At 43.2% G+C, this 13,815-nt stretch overlaps 1 protein-coding gene across 3 annotated transcripts in view; it reads left to right on the plus strand.

Moving 5' to 3' along the window:
- The window catches only part of ap2a1 (adaptor related protein complex 2 subunit alpha 1), a 39,215-nt gene that overhangs the window by 21,082 nt on the left and 4,318 nt on the right, over nt 1-13,815 (plus strand). Inside the window, exons 10-19 of one of the 3 annotated variants that reach the window (XM_028598884.1) lie at nt 2,939-3,036; nt 3,121-3,352; nt 3,533-3,721; nt 3,848-4,002; nt 5,463-5,525; nt 9,147-9,209; nt 9,996-10,078; nt 11,157-11,246; nt 12,615-12,738; nt 13,667-13,783. In XM_028598884.1, the coding sequence (XP_028454685.1) occupies nt 2,939-3,036; nt 3,121-3,352; nt 3,533-3,721; nt 3,848-4,002; nt 5,463-5,525; nt 9,147-9,209; nt 9,996-10,078; nt 11,157-11,246; nt 12,615-12,738; nt 13,667-13,783 (1,214 nt within the window). The remainder of the gene's footprint in view (nt 1-2,938; nt 3,037-3,120; nt 3,353-3,532; nt 3,722-3,847; nt 4,003-5,462; nt 5,526-9,146; nt 9,210-9,995; nt 10,079-11,156; nt 11,247-12,614; nt 12,739-13,666; nt 13,784-13,815) is intronic. The other 2 variants (XM_028598881.1, XM_028598883.1) reach the window with 2 other exon arrangements.

Raw genomic sequence — 13,815 nt, forward strand, 5'->3', positions numbered from 1 at the left:
GGAGACATCTCTGCGTGTAAGCGGCAAGGCCGAAAAACCAACATTGAACGCCTGTGACCTTTGATCCCTCAGGCGGCACTGTATTTAAAACCAACATTGTGTAAAGGATATTACCGCGTGGGCTCAGGAACACTTTGGATAACCATTGCCAGTTAACACAGTTCGTCGCTACATCTAAAAGTGCAAGTTAAAACTCTACCATCCAAAGCCATATATCGACAACACCCAGAAACGCCGGCGGCTTCTCTGGGCCCGAGCTCATCTGAGACGGACTGACGCAAAGTGGAAAAGTGTGCTGTGGTCTGACGAGTCCACATTTCAAATGTATTTTTGGAAATCGTGGCCATCATGTCCTCAGGGCCAAGGAGGAAAAGGACCATCCAGAATGTTATCAGCGCAAAGTTCAAAAGCCAGCATCTGTGATGGTATGGGAGTGTGTTAGTACCCATGGCATGGGTAACCTGCACATCTGTGAAGGCCCCATTAATGCTGAAATGTACATACAGGTTTTGGAGCAAGACATGCTGCCATCCAAGCAACGTCTTTTTCAAGGACGTCCCTTCTTGTTTCAGCAAGACAATGCCATGCCACATTCATTCACAGTTACAGCGTGGCTTCATAGTAAAAGAGTGCGGGTACTAGACTGGCCTGCCTGTGGGGCGCATTATGAAGCGCAAAATACGACTACGGACTGTTGAAAAACTGAAGTCGTACATCAAGCAAGAATGGGAACGAATTCCACCTACAAAGGTTCAACAAATAGTGTCCTGAGTTCCCAAAGGCTTATTGAGTGTTAAAAGGAAAGGTGCTGTAACACAGTGGTTAACATGCCACTGTCCCAGCTTTTTTGGAACGTGTTGCAGTTATCAAATTCAAGTGAATATTTGCAAAAAAAAACAACCAAGTTGATCAGTTTGAACCTTCAATATTTTGTCTTTGTAGTGTTTTCAATTGAATACAGATTGAAAAGGATTTGCAAATCTTTATATTCTTGTTTTTTATTTACAATGTACCCAACTTCGTTGGAATTGTGGTTTGTACAAGACTAGGTCGAAACCTAGTTTATGGCTTGACCGTGTATGGTAAGTATGCTAAATTGTGGCCAAATTGTTACAATCAGTCAATGCATTTTATTTGTCAAATGAAATCGTACCAGATACAATTCCAGTGAAATATAATCTCATCAGCTCCGTCAACAGAATGTGGCCGTCCGATCGTCGCACCAAAATAGTCGGCTGGCAGAACGCCACTGGCGGAGCCCCGACATATATCTGTAGAATATCAGCAATGGTGGAGTCATGAAAGTTTGAAATAAAAAAGGGGTTTACAGAAAAACACGGTAACACTTCACTTGAAGGTATCTACATAAAGGCGCCGACACACCAACCCTGGTCTGGTGAGGTCGGTGACTCCAGTCTGTCTGGTGTGTTCCGTGCCGTTATCAGTAGGAGGAGCCGTCAGGGTTCATTTTGGCCAATTTGACGTGGAATCGGCCGGTGGGCAGTCCGACTCGATGACCAATCTGATTGGTGGAGTGCTAGCCCTTGACTAGCGAATCAGTGCACGAGAAACCGGAGCTGACAACGCCAGTATCTTCTGATTACTATTCTCTCTGATGAAAACAATGACTGGCGACCGATTAGCACCGCTTGCTTTTATGGAAACGTATTACGTCTCGCGCACGCGCAGAACGTACGCTCAAGTCGGCATTGCTTTGGTGTGTTCCGAGGCACTTTTTTGACCTTGGGGAGCCAAACGATCAGTCCGACTGCCTTTTCTGCTGACTGTCAGCCGTCGGGTTGGTGTGTCAGAGCCTTAAGAGTGACGTGAAACTGTCATGAACACATAACACAGTCACCCTAACCATAACCATAACCATAACTTGTCACACTAACTAAAAGTAGCGGTATCCCATAAATGTTTATGACTTGTTTATAATATTGTTGGCACGTTCATGACCGTGTCATGTCACTCTTATGTAGATCCCTTCAAGTAAAGTGTAACCAGAAAACACCTTTATATTTCACACGGCAAGTTCTAGAAAACAAGTATTGATTTGGCATTATGGAGTATTTTATTAACATAATATCAAAAACTTTCAAATAATTTGCAGCACCACTCACTGGGTGTCTCTTGGCAGATTTTCAAACTATTTTAAAGGAAACTAAAATTAAAACATGTTTTATTTTTATAGTTTATTGTTTAGGGTAACATCTAATTTCATATCTGAGGGATGACCATATTATGTTTTATAATTATTATATAGTTATAGTTATTTTTTTTTTAAAAGGAAATGTTTCTACACAAACAGTTCACTGTGAATGTTCAATGGATCTTCCAGAGCTTCTTCCTGGTTTTAACCTTAAACCTAAGGAGTAAAGCTCATCAGGCGTCAGTGAGCCAATCAGCACGCAGCATGCTTCTACCAAGATCTAATGCCTGTGATCGGCTGTCTTAACGTTATACGTCGTAGAGTCACGCAGTAAAAAAACTCGACGTTACACAGAGAGACGAGGCTCACGTAGTAGGAGCTGGAAGAAAAGAAAAAGAAAGATTTGTGCCGTAATGTTGTAATTTATTTTTGTTTTCTAAATTTGGTATCGGAAAAAGTATTGTTCAGGAACCGGTATCAAAGTCACAGTATTGGATATTTTTGAATGATGCCCAGCCCCTACAGTTATGGTACAGTTATGTTACAGTTACGTTAGTTATGTTACAGTTATGTTACAGTTACGTTAGTTATGTTACAGTTACGTTAGTTATGTTACAGTTATGTTACTGTTATGCTTGAGAATGTTTCAGCGTCTCTTGGTTTGAAATACTTGCCGCTCGTCATCGCACGTATTAAACTCAGGCATTGCATTTCTTAAGAAAGAAGGGGAGATAAAATGTCGTGTTGCAATTAGAAGTTGAATAAGTTGAAGCATTTCTCTTCCAGGCGTTGCAGGCACCTGCTTGCCATGAGAACATGGTGAAGGTTGGAGGCTACATCCTGGGAGAGTTTGGTAACCTTATTGCTGGTGACCCGCGCTCCAGGTATGTTTTAAAGATTTTGGCTGCCGAGGCTCTACGTCGACGGGTTGAAATGATCAATAGTAACTTTGTCTGTCCGTCACGCAGCCCCCTGGTCCAGTTCAACCTTCTCCACTCCAAGTTCCACCTGTGCTCGGTGCCGACTCGCGCCCTGCTGCTGTCCGCTTACATCAAGTTCATCAACCTGTTCCCGGAGACCAAGGCCACCATCCAGGAGGTGCTGCGCTGCGACAGCCAGATCCGCAATTCGGACGTGGAGCTGCAGCAGCGGGCTGTCGAGTATCTGAAGCTTTCCTCCATCGCCAGCACCGATGTCCTGGTCAGTTCCGACGACTCAAAACTCGGCTCCGGTCAAGTAATGACTGAATGATTAAATAACATTTGCCAGGAGCCCTGCTGGACGTTGTTAATGTTTTTTGTTAGCGCTGTCTCCAAAAATGGTCCCAATCTGGAGCTTTGCAGTCAAGTTGTCCTCTATGTCTGTGTCTCGTCCCCCCAGGCCACTGTCCTGGAGGAGATGCCTCCCTTCCCAGAGAGGGAGTCGTCCATCCTGGCTAAGCTGAAGAAGAAAAAGGGGCCCGGTGCTGTGTCCGTGACAGAGCTGGAAGACAGCAAAAGGGAGGGTGGGGAGTTGAATGGAGGGAGTGACCGGGGGCCCGACACAGCAGCCATGGCTGCGTCCAACGCTGTAAGCAGACTCCGTGAAGGGCTTTGTTCCCAAAGAAACACAGTGGCTTTCAGCTTGCCTTTTAATGTATACCAGCAGCTGTAACAAGAGTACTACATTTCACAAGTTGCCCTTTTTGTTTTCCAGTCCACCCCGTCGCCGTCAGCAGACCTCCTCGGGATTCGTTCGGCCGCTCCGGTTGGCGCCGCCCCGACCAGCGCCGGCAGCCTATTGGTGGACGTCTTCTCTGAGGCGGGGCCTGCCGCTCCTTCTGCTGCTGTGAACGACGACGGCTTCCTAAGGTGAAGGGTCATCTCTCGATTGTGCAGATGTGGAATCCGCCGCAAGCCAACGTCCAGTGTGACTGGCTACAACCAATCTGCTTGATAATGTCGTCTTGCTTTCAAAAGGAAAGAGGCTGCTGATCGCAGTACTGTAGAAATGATCCCCGTCCCATACTTTTCTCTATTTTACATAAATACCCCCTCTCTGCTTTCATCCGCTGTTACTCTCTCTGTCTGCAGTCTTGTGTCATGCACATGCATACTCCTAGAAAGCTGATTTGGAGCCCAGCTACCCATATACATGGCAGAGAAATCTAGCTGGGAAATCAGGTTTCTAACCGACCGTAACCGGGTTACTAAAGTGCGTGTTAACACACGGACGGTTTAAAAAGTGTCTCTCACACTGGACTGGGCTGTACTGGTCTTGACCCTAATGGGAATGAATGGATTGATTTATTATAATGTGTTGTTTCCTGTAAAAAGTTGTGATGTTTGTGGTGCGTTTGCGCTGTTGGACTACTATTCAGCTAGGTGTGTGTGTGTGTGTGTGTGTGTGTGTGTGTGTGTGTGTGTGTGTGTGTGTGTGTGTGTGTGTGTGTGTGTGTGTGTGTGTGTGTGTGTGTGTGTGTGTGTGTGTGTGTGTGTGTGTGTGTGTGTGTGTGTGCGCATGCGTGTGTGTGTGCTGCTTGTCGCTCTGTTGGCTCTATCTTTCTTTGCTCTATCTGTGTCTAATATGTACCTGTCAACCTGGAGACATAGGTAGGCACATCCTGTATGCTGATGATACTTTTTTTAAACTGTGCTAAGTGGGCTCCTCAGGGAATCTGTCCCCTCCCCTCCCCTTCCCCTTTTTGCTGTCAGCTGACTGGTCAGAAGTAAACTAGTTTTTAACTGTTTAGGTCAGTACTTAGTGTTTGACAGGTTGGGTTGATAATCCGAGGTATGTTCTAGTAGTTTCCATTATGTGTTTAAGGTAACATCCAGACAGCTTATTAGATCAACATTGCTGCACATGAAAGCGCCGTCAATAAGATAGGGATGTAACGATACACTCAGCGCGCAATGTGAAATGATTCAGGATTTTAAGTTGACAATTTTAGTGTGTTAAAACAAGAAGTGTGTTGTTAGGTGAGTTAGAAGACAACATATTTGTGTGTGTGTGTGTGTGTGTGTGTGTGTGTGTGTGTGTGTGTCTGGGCCAAGGCTGCCCAGTCTCTCACAGCAGTCTGAAAGCAGGAAATGCTGTAGACTTTTCTTCATGGTTGGCAGGTCTGCTACACTTGTCTGTTCTTTTTTATCTTGCTGTGTATGTGACTGTCTTTCGTCTTTTCTCTCCTTCCCTTCTCTCCATTTCCCTGTGTGTGTGTGTGTCTGTGTGTGTGTGTGTGTGTGTGTGTGTGTGTGTGTGTGTGTGTGTCTGTCTGTGTGTGTGTGTGTCTGTGTGTGCCTGTCTCCTGTCCTCTACCTTGATTGGACAGAGATCTGGAACAGCCCACCGAGACCTCTGATTCCCTATTGGTGGAGGGTTCTGGTGACTCGGAGTAAGGGCCTAGTTGTAAACTACAGAATTAGCTAAACCAATACAAATATGGCACATGTTTTTCTTTCTAGAAAAGGCTTTGTGAACATGTTATTGGTAATATACACTACACTGAATGGGTAGCTTGATTCACATGAGCCATTTAGGTTTACATAAAAGCACCTGACTTGCTCTACACATACGTTGATGCCTTTCCCCATTTTTAGAACACAAACCGTATCATCAGATGAATTCAATACCATTGTATTGTGGTACTTGTGTGTAGTTTCTAGTACGCAATCTGCCATGACAGCATGATCAGTACATAGTTAGCCATGGGAAACACAGAAAACAGAAGAGACAGATGGATGGGGAGAAGAAATGCTCAACTTGATACCACATGGGAGTAGGACATCTTTTTCCAAATGTAGGCCCCTACCATCGCCAACGTATCAACAGTAGTTGACTGTGAGTGGCTTTCTGTCCAACTAATGTTGTAAAGTAGCTCCTACTACAGTTTACCAGTTCATCAGTCACACCGTCTGGAGAGAAGACTTTTTGTGCTGCATGTTTTGAGCAGCTGAAAGTCACTAATAATAGCACGTTATTTTATTATGAGAAAAACTGGAGCACAATATGGATTTAGCTAAAGGTTTGTTTCCCAGGAATAACTGTCAAATCACATAACAGACACTGCAAGTATTGGTGCAACTATATATATATATATATATATACAGTGGGGGAAATAAGTATTTGACCCCTTGCTGATTTTGCAGGTTTGCCCACTTACAAAGAATGCAAAAATCTACAATTTTAATCATATGTACATTCTAACAGTGAAAGACAGAATCCCAAAGAAAATTCCAGAAAATCACATCATATGAATTTATTAAAATTGATAACCATCTGATGAGGAAAAACAAGTATTTGACCCCATGGACAAACAGCATGTTAATATTTTGTAGAAAAGCCATTATTGGCCAGCACAGATGTCAAACGGTTTTTATAGTTGGTGACAAGGTTTGTGCACATTTCGGCAGGGATGTTGGCCCACTCCTCCCTGCAGACAGCCTCCAAATCATTCAGGTTCCGAGGTTGTCGCCTGGCAACTCGAATTTTAAGCTCCCTCCAAAGATTTTCAATCGGATTCAGGTCTGGAGACTGGCTAGGCCACTCCAGAACCTTGATGTGCTTCTTCTTCAGCCACTCTTTTGTTGCTTTGGCGGTGTGCTTAGGGTCGTTGTCGTGCTGAAACACCCATCCTCGACCCATCTTCAGCTCTCTCACTGAGGGAAGGAGATGTCGGTCCAGAATTCCACGATACATGGCCCCGTCCATCCATCCCCCCTCAATACGATGGAGTTGTCCCGTCCCCCTGGCTGAAAAGCACCCCAAAGCATGATGTTGCCACCACCATGCTTGACGGTGGGGATGGTGTTCTTTGGGTTGTACTCGGTGTTCTTTGCCCTCCAAACACGACGAGTTGAGTTGAGGCCAAAAAGTTCTATTTTGGTCTCATCTGACCACATCACTTTCTTCCAGGCCTCTTCTGAGTCATCCAGGTGGTGAATGGCGAACTTCATGCAGGCCTGTACATGTTTCTTCTTGAGCAGGGGGACCTTGCGTGCACTGCAGGATTTCAATCCATGACGGCGTAGTGTGTTACCAACCGTTTCTTTTGTAACTGTGGTCCCAGCTGCCTTCAGTTGATTCATCAGTTCCCCCCTTGTGGTTTTGGGATGATTCCTCACCGTTCGCATGATCAGGGACACCCCACGAGGCAAGATCTTGTGTGGAGGCCCAGACCGAGGGAGGTTGGCGGTGGTGTGGTGCTTCTTCCATTTCCTGATAACTGCACCGACAGTTGATCTTTTCTCTCCAAGTTGCTTTCCGATTCTCTTGTAGCCCATCCCAGCCTTGTGCAGATCAACAATCTTGTCCCTGATGTCCGTAGAAAAGCTCTTTGGTCTTGCCCATGGTGGTGATGTTGGATGCTGGTTGTTTGGGTGTTGACAGGTGTCTTTTATACAGGTAACGAGGTGAGGCAGGTGTATTTGATGTAGATAATTGGTTCGGATTGGGGCTGTGTCTTAAAGAAAGACTAACTGGCTTGTAGGAGCCAGAATACTTGCTGTTTGTCCAGGGGGTCAAATACTTGTTTTTCCTCATCAGATGGTTATCAATTTTAATAAATTCATATGATGTGATTTTCTGGAATTTTCTTTGGGATTCTGTCTTTCACTGTTAGAATGTACATATGATTAAAATTGTAGATTTTTGCATTATTTGTAAGTGGGCAAACCTGCAAAATCAGCAAGGGGTCAAATACTTATTTCCCCCACTGTATATATATATATATATATATATATATATATATAATTTAAAGACATATTACCATGCAAACATCATTTCCTGAGTCACTAGCTTTTGTATGCATAGTATGGAAGATTAAATAGTACAGGAAGACAAGAAGGGGTATTGCAGATTTTAACAGAATTTTCCTAGAAGATGCAAATGAATGTTTCTGTCCACTACTGTTATGCAAATATTAGGAGTTAAAGGTCCCATGGCATGAAAATGTCACTTTATAAGGTTTTTTATCATTAATATGAGTCTAGACCAAACTGTAATTTACAGAGACCCAACACTCCCCCATGGGCAGGCAAAGCCACAGCAGCAAGAAAAATCAACGTTTATTAACATTGCCACTTTGCTTTTATCAATACACCAACTTTTCCATCTCAGCCAAGAGTGTAAAAACCTTTTTTGCGATTTAGATTTTTTTTATCATTTATTTATCCACAAATTGTAATTGGGCATCCCCACAAGTACATTGTGACCGCTCAACAAATAATAATGCCAAGCTGCAAACCTAAAACCCCAAAAACAAAAGCTCAGTGCTGCGCTGCAGCTGTTGTAAAGAGAGGCAAATGCTGTACACACAGTGTTCATGGCATCAAGCTTCATGTGTAGACTACGTATGTGCTTTTAAACACGTGAACAGTGTCTGAAATAGAGTACAGTCTGTACACATTTGGATCATTTCAAATGAAGCGGTTACTGGGGTGAACGTTTTGACTTTCAGCCTAAAGTGTCCTTTTGGATTGTTAAATATCCTAGCTGCATGTAAACTGTAATTGTGGCCCATTTTGAATGGTGTTGCCCCAATTTTTGAACAGTGCAGTTGGACAGTGATGTGTTCACCCTGTCTGGGTATATGCACTGTCAAATCTAAGCTGAAAGTCTGCACTTTACCCTCAATAGCTATTGTTTAATTTCTTTTTCTACGTGCTTAAGTATAGCACCAAAACAACCGACATTGTCCAAACACATACTGACTGTACTGGATGAGTATTTGTTACAGTGTACAGTAACTAACTAGCATACAGCTTTCATTGTGTAATGATATCCTTGTTGTGCAAACTGCTTTTACTAACCAACTGCTGCATTTTTATCCTTTTCTCCTACTTTCTTCTTCTCTATGTTTCTCTCACCCAATCTTTCTCACACTCGGTCGCTGGACCCTGTGTTGAACGGATGGCTGTTTCACCTCTCATTTCTGCCCTATCCACTTGTTCCCCATTTGTCCTGTTGCCTCCCTCCCTCCCTCCTCTGTCCTGTGGGCTGTCCTGTGGTCTCTCAGCTCTGCTCCTCCCTCTGAGGATCCTGCTCCTCCTCTGTCTGAGGCAGACGAACTTCTTAACAAGTAAGCGCTTTCTCTGTGTAAGCTTTGTCATGCGTTTGCCTAGCTGCAGCTCTGCCTGGTTTCTATAGGAAGGCTTTGACTTGTCAGAAGTAACCGAGATATTACAGCCATCCGACCAACATAGCGCTGTAATAAGTCTGCCGAAGACCTTATACCGATTGCCGATGGGTTCCTATTTTAAAGAAAGCTCTCGCATTAGAGACTACAAAAATCCACTTCTTTGCTTTATCTGTTAGCCAAAGTTGGACTGTACTCCAAGATAATGAAATATGTCTATCAGAGTGTCCATAGTAACAGCATAACTACTGCAGACAGTAGCATGTGGTTTAACTGGCACTTCCCTCTGTGTTGATTGGCTCGTGCCTGCTATCAACTTTTTGCTAGACTCGGCTCCCTTCTTTAAGCACAGGTTTAAGTTTCAACGGTACCTGGTAACAGTTTGGCTAGCTTATTAGGACAATATACAAAATGTCTGTGTTGACCCCAAAATGTTTTTTTATCAAAATATGTCATTTGTGCTGTTGGGCTGGGGCTACTTATCTATTCGTGAATAACCATTTGATAATGCTCTGAAAAAAAAAATCTGACGCCATATATACCACTCGCACCATGAGCAACATAGACCTGTTTAGAGCAGAACAAACACTATTTAGCTTGTACCTTTTAAATTGTTGATATCAAATGTTATTTTATTGTTTTGTTGTTTTTCTGGATATGACTTAACGGCGTTTGTGAATGCAGCACTTCAATGTTAACTAACCCTTTTTAAATGAATTCATCCTACAGGTTTGTGTGCAAGAACAACGGCGTTCTGTTTGAGAATCAGCTGCTACAGATTGGCATCAAGTCAGAGTATCGTCAGAATCTGGGTGAGTTGTCTTCACAGAAAAGTAGCGCGGCCTGGCGCGTTTTATCACCCATGGGCATACTTTGGTGTGTTTCATTGACATTTAGGCGTGGATTGTTGTGATTTGCCGCCACGTGGCTTGGTAGACTATGGACAAGTTGGCTTGGTTAGACGTTTCTTTTCTTCTTTTTTTTTTTTTTTTTTTTTTATATAAATGGCTGTGGTCTGATGTGTTTTTGTTACTTGATGGGCGATGCCGTCTGTATTAGATAGGCCATATTGCCAAGTGGCCATTTCCTCAGATCAAACGGACAAATGGCGTTCGGGGAGGATTTAGAGAGATTAAACATCAAGCCTCCGCCTCAAATGTCTTCTGTGCACCATTTAACTGGATTTACCCCGCCCTCACCTCTATGTAACAAGCAGCATCCTGGCAACACTAAATGGAGCACTACCATTGCAAAGTGGGCCTGGTTATTTTCAGTGGGTATGTCCTGGTGTGTTGACTAGGGATGTCACGAGAACAGATACTTCGGTAATCAAGTTGATGCCAGAGTTCTGAAAACAGGACATCATTTTTTTCTACAGTAGCGCAGGTACCGAGGATGCCGTGGGTATGACATTAGCTAACATTAGCGCTTGTTCCAGCGGACCTCTGACCGAACAGCATAACGTCCGTTTAGTTGACTTTAACCGGCCTGGTTTTTGTGTGAAAATACAGCGGCAGAGAGAAAGAGACGTAACTTGCAGTAAGTTAGCAGACTTCACATTATCGTAAGCTAAGCGCGTGGTGATGCCGTTCTAATTCGGTGGGAAGGACCCGTCCAAAGTGTGATCCTTTTCATCCTTTTCCTGATATACACGTTGTAAAGGAGTGCATGTTGATGTACGTGGGATTTATTGTTTTGTTTTTCTTTTTTTACCGTGGTTTCGAAATGGCAATTGGAAATCGTGAAATGTCACTGGTGTTGGTATGGAGACATCTCCAGTGTTGACCGTGCCTGCCGTATTTGACTGTTATTTATATACTATTCACTCTGAGCCCTCCATAAACTGCAAGCCATGTTAATAACCAGAATGACCGTGTGTGTCTCTCTCAGGGAGAATGTACCTATTCTACGGTAACAAGACGTCGGTGCAGTTTGCCAGCTTCACCACCACAGTCAGCTGTCCTGGGGAGCTGCAGTCTCATATCTTTTTTTGTGCACTTATGTTTCACCATGTTTGCTAATCATAAAAGCTTCAAATGGGGATCACTGGGACACCGCGGGGTATTCAGCCATTTCAAAGCAATCGCTCGGTTCAAAGTAGAGCCGGAACCCACTCGGTCGATATTATTAGCTCATTGCAGATATATCAGTACTTCAGCTGATAAATTACAAGACATTACACAACAGTACAGAAGCACCAAAGATATATTTTGAAACCGTTTCACCATGCTAAAGTTTGTCTACCAGTGTAGCGTCAAGATTATTTAAATTGTAAAATGTCCTGCCCAGCAATAGTGGAAAAAAAAAAACACATTTAAAGGAACCTCATCAAAAGCTGTATTTAACTCTCAAAAATCGGTCGGCCTTAAAGGTGCCCTGCCACACAAAAACTTTCATTTTTTTTAAATATGTTAGGTCCATATGTATTTGCGTTATGTCGTGAATGTGAAAATGAACTGCTACCTCCTCTGTCAGCTCTAGCCACTGAAAAGAAATAAGCGGAGAAATCAGGCTAATTACAAAAGCTGGTCAGCCTGACGTGGTGTTGCCTGAGCTCATTACTATTCATGAGCTCGCCCAGTTGCACTGGGTAAAGGATGCTGATAGCCAGGCTCTCATTGGCTAGCTGTTATCCTATCAGAGTCAAGTAGCTTAGCTTGTTGAATATTAATGAGAACTGGCACAAATCGAGCTGAGTCTTCCTGCTGGCTTTCTATACCACGCTAGAATGGCTTGAAAAAAGGTAACCAAGGCATTGGTAGAACTTCAGACATTACCACAAAGTGGTGAAATACGTGTGGCAGGGCACCTTTTAAAAATCTTGTCAGTCTGACTCTCTACCATCTGAAAAAAATGCAAAAAAGCTTAACCTGAGCAACTTATCTGTTGATAGAGAAACAATTGAAACTGGACATTGTTCTCTTCACACAAACATGGGGAAGTAACAAGTACGTGTACAGTATATATTTAAAGCTATAGTGCGTAGTTTTTGTCTCCCCCATGAGGAATTCAAAGTAATGACAGCAAAACTGTCTGCGCATGCACATGATGCATGCGCATGCACATGATTCCGTGGTCACGCACCACCCCCTACAATTCAAATCATCAGCAGCATAAAACGCTAGGAAGACCACGCCGCGTATCTTATAATACTTATTGTAAATATGTGTAATCAGCTGTCTTGTAGTTGTCACTGTGTATGTTAAATCATGATATAGTAATGGATACTTTCTAAATCCTTCTAATACTGCCTTACTGAGAAATACTAGGGCTACACTGAGTGCCAGGACAGTTTTGGTGGTTTGTTAGTCAAGTGCGATGTCCTGATGGTCCTTGACAAGCAGCCACAGCTCAACGTCCAGACCAAAGCAGTGGAGCCCCTGGTGGAGGGGGGGGCCCAGATCCAGCAGGTCCTCAACATCGAGTGTCTGACTGACTTCTCTGAAGCCCCGCTGCTCAACATCAAATTCAGGTAAGCTCCTACAACCAACCCCACCAGTCCTGATTTTGAGCAGTAAAAAAAAACAAAAAAACTACAGATTGAAAATCTATGAAAATTACTTTTTTTTTCAATGAATTTTCCTTCACTGTATGGATTTTAAAATCATCTGAAATTCTTTGAGGTGCTTGAGTTTCAACACTTTTCAATGCTTTAAGGGCGTTACATTTAGTAATAATTTTATGATTTTCATCCTGTTTTATCCTGTTTTATATAGCAGATGTTAATAGTGTTTATTTTATGTCTTGTTATTGTAATTTATATCTGCCAATTGGGACTACAGATGGAAATTAGCCTTTGGGCTATATTCTGGCACTTTTACGTGTATTGCTGTACATGTTCATTAAATGTGCATTGTCCTTAAATAAATAAATAAAATAAAAAAATATCTATACCGGCAGCAATGCAAACTTGCGACAGTTCAGTTAAGGGTTGTGATGTTCACGCCAGCTCACCTCAGCAGAGTTGCTCTTCACTAGCAACAAAAAACCAAAACAGAATCTATCTGTGTAACATGACCTGGTACACAGGCTGGTAGGAATATGGAAAATGAACGTTGTCCGGTAACGGTTGCTTGTTTTTGCCCTTTTTGTTGGTGTTGGGTTGGCATAACCTCTCCTACATTTTCCCTGGTCACTAACAAACCAAGTGCTCTAAAGTGATGAAACTCAATAACAAGAAACAACTCGAGCAGAAACACACTTTGCAAGCACAATTGTTTTCTGTTGACACAGGATGATTAAGACCAACTAGTCCGCTAAAAAACTATTTATTTGGGACTGTGGTTAACACTGGAGGATGGGGAGAAAAAATGACTGTCTATTCAATCCAGTCCACATGGAGCTTCAGACACAAACCTAGATGGATGTGTAGACGTGCAGTGTGTTTGTGTTGTGTTCAGATACGGTGGAGCTCTGCAGAACCTGACTCTCAAGCTGCCCGTCACCATCAACAAGTTCTTCCAGCCCACTGAGATGGCATCGCATGATTTCTTCCAGCGCTGGAAACAGCTTAGCCTGTAAGTGTGTGTGTGTGTGTCTGTGTGTGTTG

Source organism: Perca flavescens, chromosome 15 (genome assembly GCF_004354835.1).
Source record: "Perca flavescens isolate YP-PL-M2 chromosome 15, PFLA_1.0, whole genome shotgun sequence".
NCBI classification, from domain to species: Eukaryota; Metazoa; Chordata; class Actinopteri; order Perciformes; family Percidae; genus Perca; species Perca flavescens.